A 15,467-nucleotide genomic window follows, 5' to 3' on the forward strand; every position below is an offset into this window, starting at 1 on the left:
GTGGCCTGGTTGTGCTGGACTAATCTGGTAGTTGTGGATTGATTACGACCAAACCAGCATGTTACTGGTCTCTGAGATGCACCACCATCAATCATGCCAAGTGCATGGAAACAGTCCTCACACATTAGGCATGGCATAGTAAAAAAAAAACAAAAAAAACAAAACATACTTCACACTGTATTTGTGTTTGGCTTTATAAGGACGACATTTGTAAAAGGAAGACCAATTCTCAATTTCTCACTTAATGACATAAGTGAACATGTTTTTGACTGTAAATAAGCACAGACTTATTGAAGCTTGAGATTCACTGGGTTGACTTCTTAGGGTAATGTGTAAAAAGAAAAGGAAAAAAAGAAATGACTGCAATATATCAGAAGATAAGATACAGAGTTTCCATAAAGTATCTCTCCAACTTAACAAATTTATTACAAAAGTAAATGAATATACAAATCTGTGGAAATTATTACAAAATGAAAAGTAGATATTGAAAGTTTTTTTTTTTTTTGCCTCATTTAATTCACCTCTATATGGACACCATTAGTTACACATGGCACATCCAGACCATACTTGATTTTTTGCCATGTTCGCTGCATCATAGCCTCATCAGTGATGCCGATGACATCAAGCATGAACTGATAGGTGGTGGTCTTCCATACTTCTATCCTGTAGTTTCACTGAATCTGCATATTTTGGTTTTGTTTCAATAAACCACAACACACAGTGTGCCTTTTCTTGAGGAGTAGCCATTTTTCAGGGGTTTATTTAACAGAATGTATTTCATCAACAGGGTACCTGAACTACACAAATGCAATGTGATGAAAAACTTTGATAACAATTGAGTACATAGAACAAGTCTGATTTACATATCTCATCAGTTGCTTTTATAATACATTTTTTAAATTGTAAAAAGACTTTGTGGACACTCTGAAGATCACAAAATACAATTCAATAGTTTTTTGCCATTGTAAATTGTTAAGACCCATTGAGTATATAATAATTAGGGTGATGCATTTTCATTGAATGTCACTATGTATGAATATCTGTTCACACGTCACTCAATATCTATAGCACATTTTGACATTGAATATTTACTCAAGTGAGGTTTCTACTGTGTCTTGTTCCTGTTGAAGGTCCAGATTTAGATGAGGATTAGGGCCACTGGAAAATAAATAAATAAAAAAGGTCCAATTTTTTTTTTTTCTATCATTCTGGGAAAAAAAAAAAGTCAGAATTCTGAAAATAAAATCAGAATTCTGAGAAAAAAGTCAGTATTCTGAGGAAAAAAAAGTCAGAATTCAGAAATTAAAGTCTGAATCCTGAGAATAAAAGTCAGAATTCTGGAGAAAAAAAAAAAAAAGTCAGAATTCTGAGATTAAAATCTGAATTCTGACTTTTTTTCTCAAAATTCTGACTTTTTTCTCAGAATAATTATGAAAAATATATTCATTCATTCATTCATTCATTCATTATCTGAACCCGCTTTATCCTCACTAGGGCTGTGGGGGTCGCTTGGAGCCTATTCCAGCTACTTACGGGCAAAGGCGGGGTACACCCTGGACATTTCGCCAGTTCACCGCAGAGCATAAAAAATATACATTGGACTTTTTTTTTTTTCTCCAGTGGCCCTAATCGTCTTCTGTAAGATCTGCATCCATATCCTTGGATTTATTTTTTATAAATATCCTTTGTAATTGAGAGATTAAGCAATATGAAATTTTTGTAGACATTATTGGAAATAAAAACACTACTTGCTCTCAATCAACATGAACAAGTTGTTGATCCAGATGATGGTCTAGAAATAAGTGCTGATAGATTTCATGATTAAATCCTCTATTTGATAGCTATCCATTATATGTCTGGTAATAGGAGAGGCAGTATTGACCCTGAAATTGCATCCACTCCATCACAAAAATGTGTTGATAGAAACATGAATTCAAACTCTGGAAGTGTGTTTAAGGGTCATGAAGCTGAATCATAGATGTATTTTTTCTAGTGTATTCACAACATAGTGTAATTATTCAGTGTAGTGGATATGAGGATGTGACTAAATCTCTTCAAAACTTCACAGAATTGCCTCGATATAAAGTGGTTTCTCCTCTTTCAACAGGTAATGTCGAGCCAAATAAACAATCCTGGAGATGCCGAAGAGAAGAGATATTCTTGCCATCGTGTTGATCGTGTTACCCTGGACTCTGCTCATCACTGTTTGGCACCAAAGCGCTATAGCTCCACTCCTCGCCATCCGAAAGGGTATGCAGTACAGTGCACTTCACAGACATTATCAACCCTGAAGTGGGTCCTTGAACTCAACACTCTTCAGGTTTAGACAACAGACGGTTCATTTGGAGGTACTCAGTAAGCACGATCATCAGCTTCATCAGCACTCAATAACACTCGTTCGGTCATTGTAAACCTCGTCAGCTTCAAAGTTTACGTACATGACGATAGAAGTGATCATTAAAATGTTTTCCATCATATTTTCACTTTCGTTTACAAAACAGTCAGTCCTTACCTAATTTAAAAAATCAGACAGAATTCCTGCCAGTTGGAGCAATTAACAATTTAGATGTCTAATCTACTTTGCTTTTTTTAATTTTAAGCCTCCAGCAGTAAGCTACTGAATATTTTAACAGCAAAACATTGTCCTTTCACCGACACCCTTTCCTGTAAAATATGCTTCATACATTCATTTTTTTTTAATTTTCATGTGAAACTGTAATTTATTGAACAGTTTTCCAGGTTTTATGTTAATTTGTTCCTTTTTTTTCCACAAATTTTCATCAAAATTCAAAGTAAACAGTAAACACAAATATGAAAAACCTGTGATTTGCAATATGTTATTTGCACACTAGCCTGAGATATTAATACATTCATGTGCTTCCTAATTAACCCACGGAGACCCCAAAGCAACAGTGTAAAATGTCAAGTATGTTGCAGAGTAAACCAACCCAAATTAGAGTGGCAGCAAATCAATAAAGCTCTTTGCCGTCTTCTTATAAACTCATGAATGCACACACATAAAGGGGTTAGCAAACAAAGCAGCTTCAGACAACTGCTGTCTGGAGGCCAGACATTATACACATTTATAATTAGTTGTTTTGAGTTTCTGCTGATTCTTAATGCATTAACAATTGCATTTAGAAAAGTCAGAGTCATATTGGATACAGTGAAGATCCAATTACTAAAGATATTAGTAATATCTGACCCAGCTCTGCCCACAGGCTTCTTTTTGTGTTCTCTTTAAAGATGTTCTAGAGGTTTTTGGCAGTGCTCACTGGCTGCTGCTGTTGAACATCTGGCCATCAGCAGATTGTGTTAATCTACGTGCTGCAGAAAAATCCTCTTTATGTTCGAGCTGAGAATGGAGCTCAAGCAGAACGCTGACAAAGATTGCCATTAGCTGTTGCACAATGAAAAAAATTAACAACCTTAATGATCGTATAATTGTATTCTATCAGTCATGACCAACTACTGGGACCAAACTATCACAGCTTTTACCAGTGGTGTTAAATGTTGCACGGTGGTGTTGACATTTTTCTTGCTTATTTATTCAATATGAGATTTCTTGATACTGTCCGGAGGCAGTTCCTAAACATAAGATGATTCCCACAGTTCATTCCATTTGACACTGAAAACAAAATTAAGCCTACTTTTAAAATAAACCCAAAATTAAAAGCTACAACTGTTGAGTTCTGAGTGTCGCCAGCATTTAGCTTTGCTTCTGGAAAGTGTAAGCCTGTCTCTGCCCGAAAGTCTTGCTCCATCTACCAGCACAGTTAAAGCTAAATAATCAATATATTATGTTTCACAATAGTCGCTTTTCCATTGACCCTCAAATTGCGCAAATATAACTTGAGCGTAAAAATTTACCTAATGGAAAAACTATTTCACCAAAAGTCTCATTTTTCGATTAAAAGTTTTTGCGCTGGTAAGAGGTGGTTTTTCGGGCGTAGCGCAAATGGTATATCATGCAAAACTGCAATGGAAAGACCTTTTTTCACAGCTAGAGTCAGGTGAATTAAAAAAACGAATGTTGACGTACGTTACAATAAGCAAAGAAGAAGAAGAAACATGTTGTGGTATGTGTGGACACACCAGGAAACCCAATCATTGTTTAATTTAGCGCAAGATAGAGGAGTAATACATAATAATAATGAATATATCTGTAAATCAACACCGTATTTACATTCGTCGTCATGTTTATGGAATGACTTCTCGTGTCATCTTGCGATAATAAATAAACAAATCATCGCTTTTGTGATTTAATGGAAAAATTGACATTGTGCACTTCTGGTTTTTCGACATTTAGTAAATATCGCTAAAGTTTTACGCAGATGTCCAACGGAAAAGCGACTAGTGACCTCCTTCAATATCTGATGGTTGGCTGGACACCTGAACCCAATGGATGCATCTGAATAATAGTTTTGTACATAACCACCTGGTACAACCTATCATATTAACACTTCAGTTTTGTTGCTATAGAAAGAACACACGTGGTAGACTCGTATCAATCACATAAGAATGTCCCAAAATCTGATCTCTTGTCATTAAAACCAGGATCTATGCATTTGTGCTTGTTTCTGTTTTCACTATCTGACTCTAAATTCTGGTTACCAAAGGAAATCCAAAGCATAAATATTGCGATTTTAACATTTTTCTCAGTCCTGCAGTAAATATAGCCGCTATTTAGGTGAAAACAAAGACAAAATTCAACAACTTAACCTGTTTATTATTAACATAATCCAAGATAGGATGGGAACACATAGGGGACGAGAGTCAGTGGCGGAGTCTGTGTATAAAAAGAGGGCATGTGCACTAGATCCACCCACGTTTCTCTCTCTTTATAAAGAAAAGCCCAAAGGCGACGCTGGGGGGAAAATGCTCATCTCTCTCCTCCCTCCTCTTGCGCTGTCTCTCTGTCCATCAGTTGTGTTATCCTCTCACGGTGCCTGCTTTCGCTTTTTGCAGCCTGTCACCACCTAGTAAAAGAGATCTTTATCATTCCAGAGAGGCTTGCAGTCCGCCACCACCGGCTCTCAGGTACACTTTACCCCCATTGGGTTTAAGTCACCTGAGGCAAATATACAAAGGACAACACAAGGTTGCACTAATGCCTTACATGTCTTCTTATCCCCAAATCTGCAGATGATGGTGTCGAGGGCAAGAGGGACGCAGGTGGCCAGGCGCAAGACTCAAAGGAATACTGTGCCTCAGATAAGGACATTGTGGAGGTGGTGAGGACAGAGTATGTGTATACACGGCCTCCGCCCTGGTCTGATGTACTGCCTACCATCCACATCATCACTCCTACATACAGTCGACCGGTGCAGAAGGCAGAGCTGACGCGGCTGGCTAACACTTTCCTCCACGTTCCCAACCTTCACTGGATCCTCGTGGAGGATTCCCAAAGGAGAACGCCTCTTGTCACTAGGCTCCTGCGTGAAACAGGGCTGAACTACACCCATCTTAATGTAGAAACGCCCAGGAACTATAAGCTGCGGGGAGACACTCGGGATCCCAGAATCCCCAGAGGGACGATGCAGAGAAACCTGGCACTGCGGTGGTTACGGGAGACCTTCAACGCCAACAGCAGTCAGGCAGGAATCGTCTACTTTGCAGATGATGACAACACATACAGCCTTGAGCTATTTGAAGAGGTCAGTGCTACTGCTCTGGTGTGTTTATGTACAATATACGTATGCAGAGTATATGTGTGCACTCACAGTCTACTAGGTCAGTTTTTCTTCCGATGTCATGGTGTCATAAATGATTTATACTGACATGCGGGCAAACTATTAGTTTTCCAACTGAACTAAGATTTAGTTTAGTTCAGTTTAGTTTATTTCAGACACAGACATAATACAAAACATATGGAAGAAAAACAAAAATGATAATAATAATAAACAGTGCACAAATATAAAATCAAATAATAGAAAAAAGAACAACTGTTGTGCCTGAAAGGGAGTAGGAAGAAGCCACTGCTTATCCAGTCCTACCCCACGATTCCAGTCCTCAAGACTGTTAGTGCTTAATCACTTGATATACAACATAAGATTGTGATTATCCATAAACACACCCCTACCAACCTGTACCCCCATACAGTCACATACACATATACAAACACACATACAGTCACATACACATATACAAACACACATATAGTCACATACACATATACAAACACACATACAGTCACATACACATATACATACACATACACACATAGTCACATACACATATACATACACACATAGTCACATACACACATACAGTCACATACACATATACATACACATACACACATAGTCACATACACATATACATACACACATAGTCACATACACACATACAGTCACATACACATATACATACACACATAGTCACATACACATATACATACACACATACAGTCACATACACATATACATACACATACACACATAGTCACATACACATATACATACACACATACAGTCACATACACATATACATACACACATACAGTCACATACACATATACATACACATACACACATAGTCACATACACATATACATACACACATACAGTCACATACACATATACATACACACATACAGTCACATACACACATACAGTCACATACACATATACAAACACACATAGTCACATACACATATACAAACACACATAGTCACATACACATATACATACACACATACAGTCACAAACACATATACATACACATACACACATAGTCACATACACATATACATACACACATACAGTCACATACACATATACATACACATACACACATAGTCACATACACATATACATACACACATATAGTCACATACACACATACAGTCACATACACATATACAAACACACATAGTTACATACACATATACAAACACACATTCAGTCACATACACATATACATACACACATACAGTCACATACACATATACATACACACATACAGTCACATACACATATACATACACACATACAGTCACATACACACATACAGTCACATACACATACACACATAGTCACATACACATATACAAACACACATACAGTCACATACACATATACGTACAGTCACATACACATATACATACACACATACAGTCACATACACATATACACACACATACAGTCACATACACATGTACATACACACATACAGTCACATACAGATATACAAACACACATAAATACACATATACATATACAAACACACATACAGTCACATACACATATACAAACACACATACATACACATATACATATACAAACACTCATACAGTCACATACACATATACACACACACATAGTCACATACACATATACATACACACATACAGTCACATACACATATACATACACACATACAGTCACATACACATATACACACACACCAGTTTAGGTCTACCGCCGTACACCAACACACGTGTGCACCCCCATGTTTTTAAACACAATAGAACAACCTGACAATCCAAATAATGATCACACCCTTCCTTGTGCCAGATATTGTGAAAATAACATTTCTTTGTACATTTTTTTGAATTTCTGAATATTTGGACACTGCTTGAGGTCTACCCCCAACCCATTTCAAAGCTTGACCCCACACATTGATACACACAAACTTTTCCTAGTGGTCCTGACTGCTGGGACTTTGAAATTCCCACATCCCTTTAGGTTATAGCCCCCCTCTCTATGGGCAAATAGTTTTTGTATGTTGTCTGGTAGTTGAATTTTATTGGCTTTATATAGAAGTTGAGCTGTGTAAAAATTTACCAAATCATAGAGTTGTAATAGTTTTGACTGCAAGAATAATAAATGAGTATGATCCAAATAGCCGACTTTATGTAAGACTCTGACTGTATATTTCTGTAATATGAAGAGAGGGTGTAGAGTAGTTTTATAGTTACTGTATGTATAACATACATATAAATACTTTTTCTATTTAAACAACATAACACCAACAGCTATCTGATAAAACCATATCCGTCCATAAATATGAACACTGTGAAACCATTACCTCCCACCATGTGCACATGAACCTAAAATCTGGCGGTCATGGAGCAGCCATGTTGCCTATACGAGCCATCTGGTCACTTTTCCAGTCCACAGATTTGAAGGATTCAGGACTACAATAGGTCATTTCAGTTGCCAATCACCAACATGATTCAGTGTTGTAAAATCTACCTATAAAAGACTGAAATCATTTGCGCTATTGGATATGATTAACTATTTGTGTATGTTCTGGATTTGCACCAACAAATTGGGCACTCTAACCTTTAAAACCTTGACTGTAGAAAGGTCAAATTGGTATCTATAGGTGTTTATTATTGTGTGAAGCAAAAGAAAGCAAGATTAGTATGATTAGTTTAGTTCGATCATTATTATTTAGTGTTACTCAAGGTAGTGTTGTGGTTAGTGTACCTATGTTTTGGTGCCTTAACAGGAACATTTAAATGTGCTAATTGACATTTTACATTGGAATTCCTGTTCAGGTAATCAAACCTATTCTTTGTTTCACCTTTAATTATTTCCAACTCTGTAGCAGACAGTTATTTGCTACCTTTTACATATTATCTATAGCACTCTAGATTTAGAAAAGGCAAAGTAAATGTAGAGCACGTACTGGATAAATAATGTAAATCTTAATTGGATTTGTATTAGTTCAGTAAGTGAAACGTACTTACGCCACACTGACCGGCCATGTGCAGTAAGAGTCTGTGGTGTAATGGATGGGAAGAGGGGGGATGGAACAATAAATTCTCAGTCACATGAAACATTTGTTTAAGCTCTTAACAAGCATAGTCAGGGAACCGGAGCCGGTGGAGAGAAGTTTGAGCATGTAAACAGCACATCTCGGGCCATCCATCTTGACATCAGTTGAATTACCTGAGTGGACACGGTCCAGGTCCTCTGAGTATTAGCCTCAAGTCTTGTTAGTAGTGCAGACGTGGTCCGTAGTAAATGGAGCGCCGGGTATTGACGGGGCCTGTCATTACCTTTCTCTGGGAATCAGCTGAAGTGCTTCGTCTCCCTCAGAAGCCCTCCATCACCTCCAACAGGCTTACTTATGGGCCAGAGTAACGGCCCAGAGGAGAGAGAGAGAAGGAGAGAGGGAGAAAATGAATGAGAAAAAACGAAAAGGTGTCAGTCACGTAGATCGAAAGTAAACAGTGGGCTGCAACCTATAGTTTGCTGACTGTATCGGAAAAAAACTCAGTAGTTTGCTGACATCGTAATAAATATTCAGTGTCTCAACAGCTTGAAAGAAGAAAAAAATATAAGTCAAGTGTAAAGACGTGGTCGAAAAGTCCAAGGGCCAATCATCAATATGTTATTATATTCCAAAATATACAAACACAGCCTGGCCAAAAAACGTCAGCAACTGGATGTAGCTTAGTAAACAGGTAGGAGTTTTCCATTGGCTAATTATAGCAGTGATTATATGTTTTAGCAACAACATGTTCTTTAACCCTAACTCAGTGGTTCCCAACCTTTTTTGACTCATGACCCCATGTTAACATCACAAATTTCTGGCGACCCCAGACATTCGAAACACAGACTTTTTTTTTTTTTAATTAAAATTAATTTGGTTTTGATCGTGTAATAGTTTGCTATACTACGTTGCAAATAAACGATAATTTTGGACAACATTTAGTCTATATAATGTATATTATTATGGATGGAGGCAGAAAAGCCAGGTGTAGATTACTGCACGAAGTGAGAATTTGATTTTCCTTGGTCAGGATATGTACAGTCAGTCCAGCTTGGATTTACAAGGCTGACAATTAATACTGAACAAACAAGAACTCAAACTATGAATTATGAAAGAGCTGCAGCATCTGAAACTGACCACAGTGAACATTTGAAAGATAAACAGAACCACAGTGCTTCAGCTTCACAGTTTGTCATGTCTTTTATGGATTGTGATTGTCTCTCTCAACTCAACATATATTTTTTATTAGTATGTTGTTGTTGTTTTTTTAATCAATTACTAGAAATTTCAGGCGACCCCATTTGAATTCCAGGCAACCCCACGTGGGGTCCCGACCCCAAGGTTGAAAAGCACTGCCCTAACTGATGCAGTGGGTGGCTTCTCATTTTTTTTTAAACAACCATTAGTTTGAGAGAGAACATAAAACTTGGACTGTGTTTCAATGGGAAAACATTATGTGGTCTTATGAGTCCAGATTGACCCTGTTCCAGAGTGATGGATGCATCAGGGTGAGAGTGGGGTTGCTTCAGTTTGTCAGGTTCAGCAAAGTTGTGTGTCCAAAAAATGACAGAAATAAATCTTGTGATAATGCATATAGGGCTGCACGATACTGGAAAAAACTGACATTGCGATTTTTTTTTAACCCTTCGATATATTTTGTGATATGAAATAGCCGTGTGGTGCCGACGTAAATGGTAAAACAAATTAGTTGGCAATAATTGCAAGGCACTATCGACACAGAACGAGTGTTTCAGTATCATCCTTCTTGTAGCCGAAAAATTCCAGATAACTGATGTTGCTTTTCTTTTTGGCACAAAGTCTTCGTTTTCAGTGATTTTCTCTTGTTCGTTGCTCATTGTTCATTGTTGTTGCCAGTGACTCACTCCATGTGCAGGGGCGTGGTCTGCTTCGGCAAACTGATTAAAAACGATTGTGATTGGTGGATTGCTGCGTGCAGTGTGTGTCAGGTACCCAGGCTGAAATTAGATAAGAACATGTTAAGTTTATTTGCCTGCTAAATTGCAGGACTTACGATGTGACTATTGCGCACACGTACATTGCGATGATGATGCTCAAATGATATATTGTGAAGCTCTAATGCATTAGCATATAGAAGTGATGCTGTGGTGAATGTGTGTCATATAGTAGTTGAACAAAATATTAGATTTTTTTTTTTTTTTTTTTTTTTTGCCAGGCTGTGCTTTTAGATAATTAACAGTAAGTAATATTAACCCTTTCATGCATAGTGGTCACTACAGTGGACAGCTGTTCAAAGGGGTTCTCTTATATACTTATGGATTTTGTTGTTTTAGTTCCATATCAGCCAACACAGTGGACGCTTATGTATCGTCCCATACACTGTAATTCATACCATTACTGTAAATTTGCTGTTCTAGATAAATCTGATCTGCAGTAACATGTTTGACTGTAAAAAAAAATGCTAATTATTATTAAACTGTAATTAACAGTTTTTGGGTTTTTTTTTTTGCATATTATCTATATGCAGGTATTGTTAAAATGTGAGAAAACATCAAATTAGCAGCATTAACAATGTTTTTACCTCATAGTATATCAGTAAATACATATTTCTTTGCTTCTAAAATTAAATGCATGATGTCCAGCTGAGTGGATATTTTTGTAATTCCATGAAAAATAGGTTCATTAAAAAAAATTCAATCACATAGTTTTTTTTTTGTCATGCCTATAGAGGAATAAAAACACTCAAGAAAAAAATCTTGACTGAGGTTCTCATAATTCGTGCATGAAAGGGTTAAACACTATCTTGCCTCTGTTTATGTTTTACACATTACTACAGATAAAAAGTACCTGACTGCATCTAACTAATTTATGTGAAAAGAAAAGTGAAAATCAATACTCATCTTGTATACAATGTTGAAATGTAATGCATGATCTGAAATAAAAAAAAAAAAAAAAAAAAACAACAAAAGATGACAGTTCAATTTTGTGTCATCTGCGCTGCCCCCTTAAGGACTGATGAATGTACCCGGTCCCTCCATCTGTTCCTCTTTAGAAAATTTGTTTGTCTTTTATTGCCACTCTGCCTATTCTGAAACCCAGGCACTTTGTCTTTGTGGGATCCTCACCAAATGCAGACATAGACTTGCGCACACAATAAAACTGTACAAACACATCCTAAGGAAGAAGGACTTTGTTGCATTTTCATTTGGCTGGCTGGCAGCAGAAGAAGGATTTGTGCTGTTTTACTCCTCCTGATATTACAGGAGTCAGCAGGCGAAACTCTCATTTTCACTTTTCTCAGCATAGACAGGAACATGACAAACCACCTTGACATTGCCCGTGGAATGTGTGATTTTTTTTTTACACTTTCTTTTGATTTAAGCCGCGTGTATATCTGTGTTACAAAAGAGGAAAATAGGTCAGCCATTGGATTGTGTTGTGGTCTGAGCAACAAGTAACTTGCATAGGTTTTGAGGTAAGCTTTATCCGAGTCTACCCTGGTTTAAAATAAAAACTGCATGGAAACCTGCAAGTGTGAAAGTTCTATTGGAAAAAATGTTGCTAAAAAAATCAGGTTCGTATATAACTTTTAGCTGCAACTCACACTGACACATGCATATAAGCAATCATTATCTCTTCTACTATATAACACCCAGAGCTCATTAAGACTGAACATCCTGCCAAATCTTATCTGGCTGGCTGGCACAGTTGTTTTCCCTAAAGCTCAAACCCACTGATTCCCATAAGCCCCCAGCCCACTTCACGCTGCTCAAACTCTGCTCTACTCTCTGATCCCTGAAGCTGACCACACCCCAGCCATCGCATCACATACAAATCTAATGCGGCAGCTCAAATGCAAAGCGCTATATACAAGCAGATTTTGTTTTAATGTTTGCTTAAAAGGAAGAAGCTGCAGGGCTTTAGATGGAAACTCTGTACTTTATAGGTTACAAATACTGGATACTGTATGTTCACTCATACTCACGTACCTCTGTTGTAAATAGACTTTCCATAAGAGAAGCAGCGGCACCATTATTTCTGCTGCACTGAGTTTGATTAAATGACTGCTGTTTCTAAACCTTCCCCTTTCCTCATTATAAAAACGCACCTTTTATGGCTGCAGCAGCTCCTGCAAGAACGGCAAGGACTCAATGAGAGGCAGACAAAGAAAAGGGCAGCAAGACTGTTTGATGCTTGAAGATTAAAGGATAGAAAAAGAGCAGAATGGAAGTACTCTACCCTAAAGAATTTCTTTGGGGTATGGTCATATAGCCATGTGCTCTAATGGTTTGGTGCCTTCAAAGCGTCTTAGTACTGTCTACATCCGAGTGTGTCTAATTATTCTATGTAAGGTTGAAGAATGTGTGATCTCCATTCATTTAAGAGTACGGCACAATAGTTTGGTCAACAACAGAATGAGTTACAGCAGCAGCTCAAAAAACTCTCCTTAATGCTGGGAGTTGCACAGATACTGTAGTGGCTTTACCTTTGGTGTGGAGGGATTCAACCTGTTGTATTTTTTGACACGTGCATGAATCTTTGTCTTTGGATATGCCAATCCATTTATTGACAAATATCAAATATCGCAATCGTTGTTCTATATACTTTCTATAAATAAACAAAATAGGCTCCTTAATATAAAAAAACACTGAAAACGCAGACCAACTTAATTGAAGCTGTGGCTCACGATCAGAAAATTATTTAGGGGCTGTCCTCACACACACACCGCCCCACCTCACACGGCAGGTATATGTAACCTTGCAACACCCATGATGAACTGCACATGTGGTGATCATCACAGCCACACCCACTAAACAATTATTAATCATGAAACATCAAACATCAAGCAGTTTAAAAACAAATACAAACAAATGATTTTTACAAAATACAGAGAGGAAAGGGCCTGGGGGGGGCGGGGTGTTTTTCATAGTGGGGCTTTGCCACATATGTGCTGATAATATCTAGTTTAAATATGGATAAATGAATATATTATTACTATATAGGACAAAATAGAACATTATATGTATTTATATTATGTATGTATATGTGTTTTTGTTTGTTTTATTTTTGTTCTTTTTAGTTTTTATTAATATCTGGTATTAATATCTGGTAGGAAAATTTGTAAATGGGTATTATCATATTTGTGTATATAGGAAAAAGGATGTGTGATATTATTATTATTATTATTATTATTATTATTATTATTATTATTATTATTATTATTATCATTATTATTATTATTATCGTATTCATACAAAATAATAATTGCTATATAATGATCATAAGGGATAGAAATTGGGGTTAGGAGTACATAAGTTTTTACTTCTTCCTACTCCTTTTCAAGCATGTATAATTTCATTTCATTTGTTTTATTATATATACATACATACATATATATATATATATATATATATATATATATATATATATTTTTTTTTTTTTTTTTTTTTTTTTTTTTTTTTTTTTTAGTTAGTTAGTTAGTTGTTTGCTTATCAATCATTTATTTACCAGTACTTATATTTTGTGGGTTGATTTTTGTTTTGATTTCACTGTCTACATGTTCGAAATAAAGATTTCATTCATTCATTCATTAAACTAAGGTCAAAACAAAAAAGAGGAATAAACAAATAAAAATGTATTTTGCCTCCAACAGATACTGTCTTACTTGTTTCTCAAATGACTGACTTCTTTCTCCCCTTCATTCTTTTTTTTTTTTTTCTTTTTTTACCTTTTCCTCTCTTCGTATTAGATGAGATCGACCAGGAAAGTGTCTGTGTGGCCTGTGGCCTTTGTTGGCGGCTTGAGGTACGAGTCCCCTAAGGTTAATGCAGCTGGAAAGGTCTATGGATGGAAGACGGTGTTCGACCCCCATCGGCCCTTTGCCATCGACATGGCAGGATTTGCCATCAACCTGAGGCTCATCCTCTTCAAGCCGCAGGCATATTTTAAGCTCCGTGGGGTGAAGGGGGGCTACCAGGAGAGTAGTTTGCTCCGAGAGCTTGTCACACTCAATGACCTGGAGCCTAAAGCAGCCAATTGCACTAAGGTAATTCTTTTTTTTTTAAATCATTTACGGCTTTTAAGTTGCTGGATATTAGCATGTTAGTGGATAGAGAATTTTTGCATGTCATGGTACAAGATACTAAAAATACATCAGAATATATAATGCATCTTTTTAGCCCTTGAAGACCCAAACATCCACCACCAACTATTTAATACCTGATGATCCACTAATCCTGTCAATACAAGTAAATAATTGGTGTAAAATACAGTTTGTCATGTTTTCATGGTCATCAGATATGGCCCATTTGGACGTTCAGAGGCTCCGTAGTGAACATGACAACGCCTTCATCTTCTACAACATTGACTCACCAGTAAAACCCATGGAGTTTGAGCAATGACAGTGGATGGAGACACTGGGTTTATGTTCAGTTAATGATATATTTGACTGAAAAAGTCACTTGTTCTTCAGTTTTCTCTGTTTTTGATATAATAATCCTCAGCTTTAACCCTTTCATGCATACTGGTCACTACAGTGGATAGCCATTCTACAGCTGTTCTCTTGTACATTCATGGATTTTGTTGTTGTAGTAGCATATACAGTGGACGCTTATGGACCATCCCATGCACTGCAATTCATACCATTACTGTAACTTTGCAGTTCTTGATAAATCTGATCTGCAGTAACATGTTTTAGTGTAACTCAACTGCTGTAATTTAAACGTTTTTTTAATAAAAAAAAGGTTGTTCTTTTTGCATAT

The 15,467-nt window shown here is 36.8% G+C and overlaps 1 protein-coding gene across 4 annotated transcripts in view; it reads left to right on the plus strand.

Moving 5' to 3' along the window:
• Positions 1 to 15,467, plus strand: part of b3gat1a (beta-1,3-glucuronyltransferase 1 (glucuronosyltransferase P) a) — a 102,824-nt gene that overhangs the window by 81,450 nt on the left and 5,907 nt on the right. For 3 of the 4 annotated variants that reach the window (XM_030152683.1, XM_030152684.1, XM_030152685.1), the window contains 4 exons: positions 2,108 to 2,250; positions 4,969 to 5,040; positions 5,146 to 5,657; positions 14,456 to 14,752. In XM_030152683.1, the coding sequence (XP_030008543.1) occupies positions 2,139 to 2,250; positions 4,969 to 5,040; positions 5,146 to 5,657; positions 14,456 to 14,752 (993 nt within the window). In that variant the 5' untranslated portion in view covers positions 2,108 to 2,138. The remainder of the gene's footprint in view (positions 1 to 2,107; positions 2,251 to 4,968; positions 5,041 to 5,145; positions 5,658 to 14,455; positions 14,753 to 15,467) is intronic. The other variant, XM_030152686.1, reaches the window with a different exon arrangement.

Source organism: Sphaeramia orbicularis, chromosome 13 (assembly GCF_902148855.1).
Source record: "Sphaeramia orbicularis chromosome 13, fSphaOr1.1, whole genome shotgun sequence".
Classification (NCBI taxonomy): Eukaryota; Metazoa; Chordata; class Actinopteri; order Kurtiformes; family Apogonidae; genus Sphaeramia; species Sphaeramia orbicularis.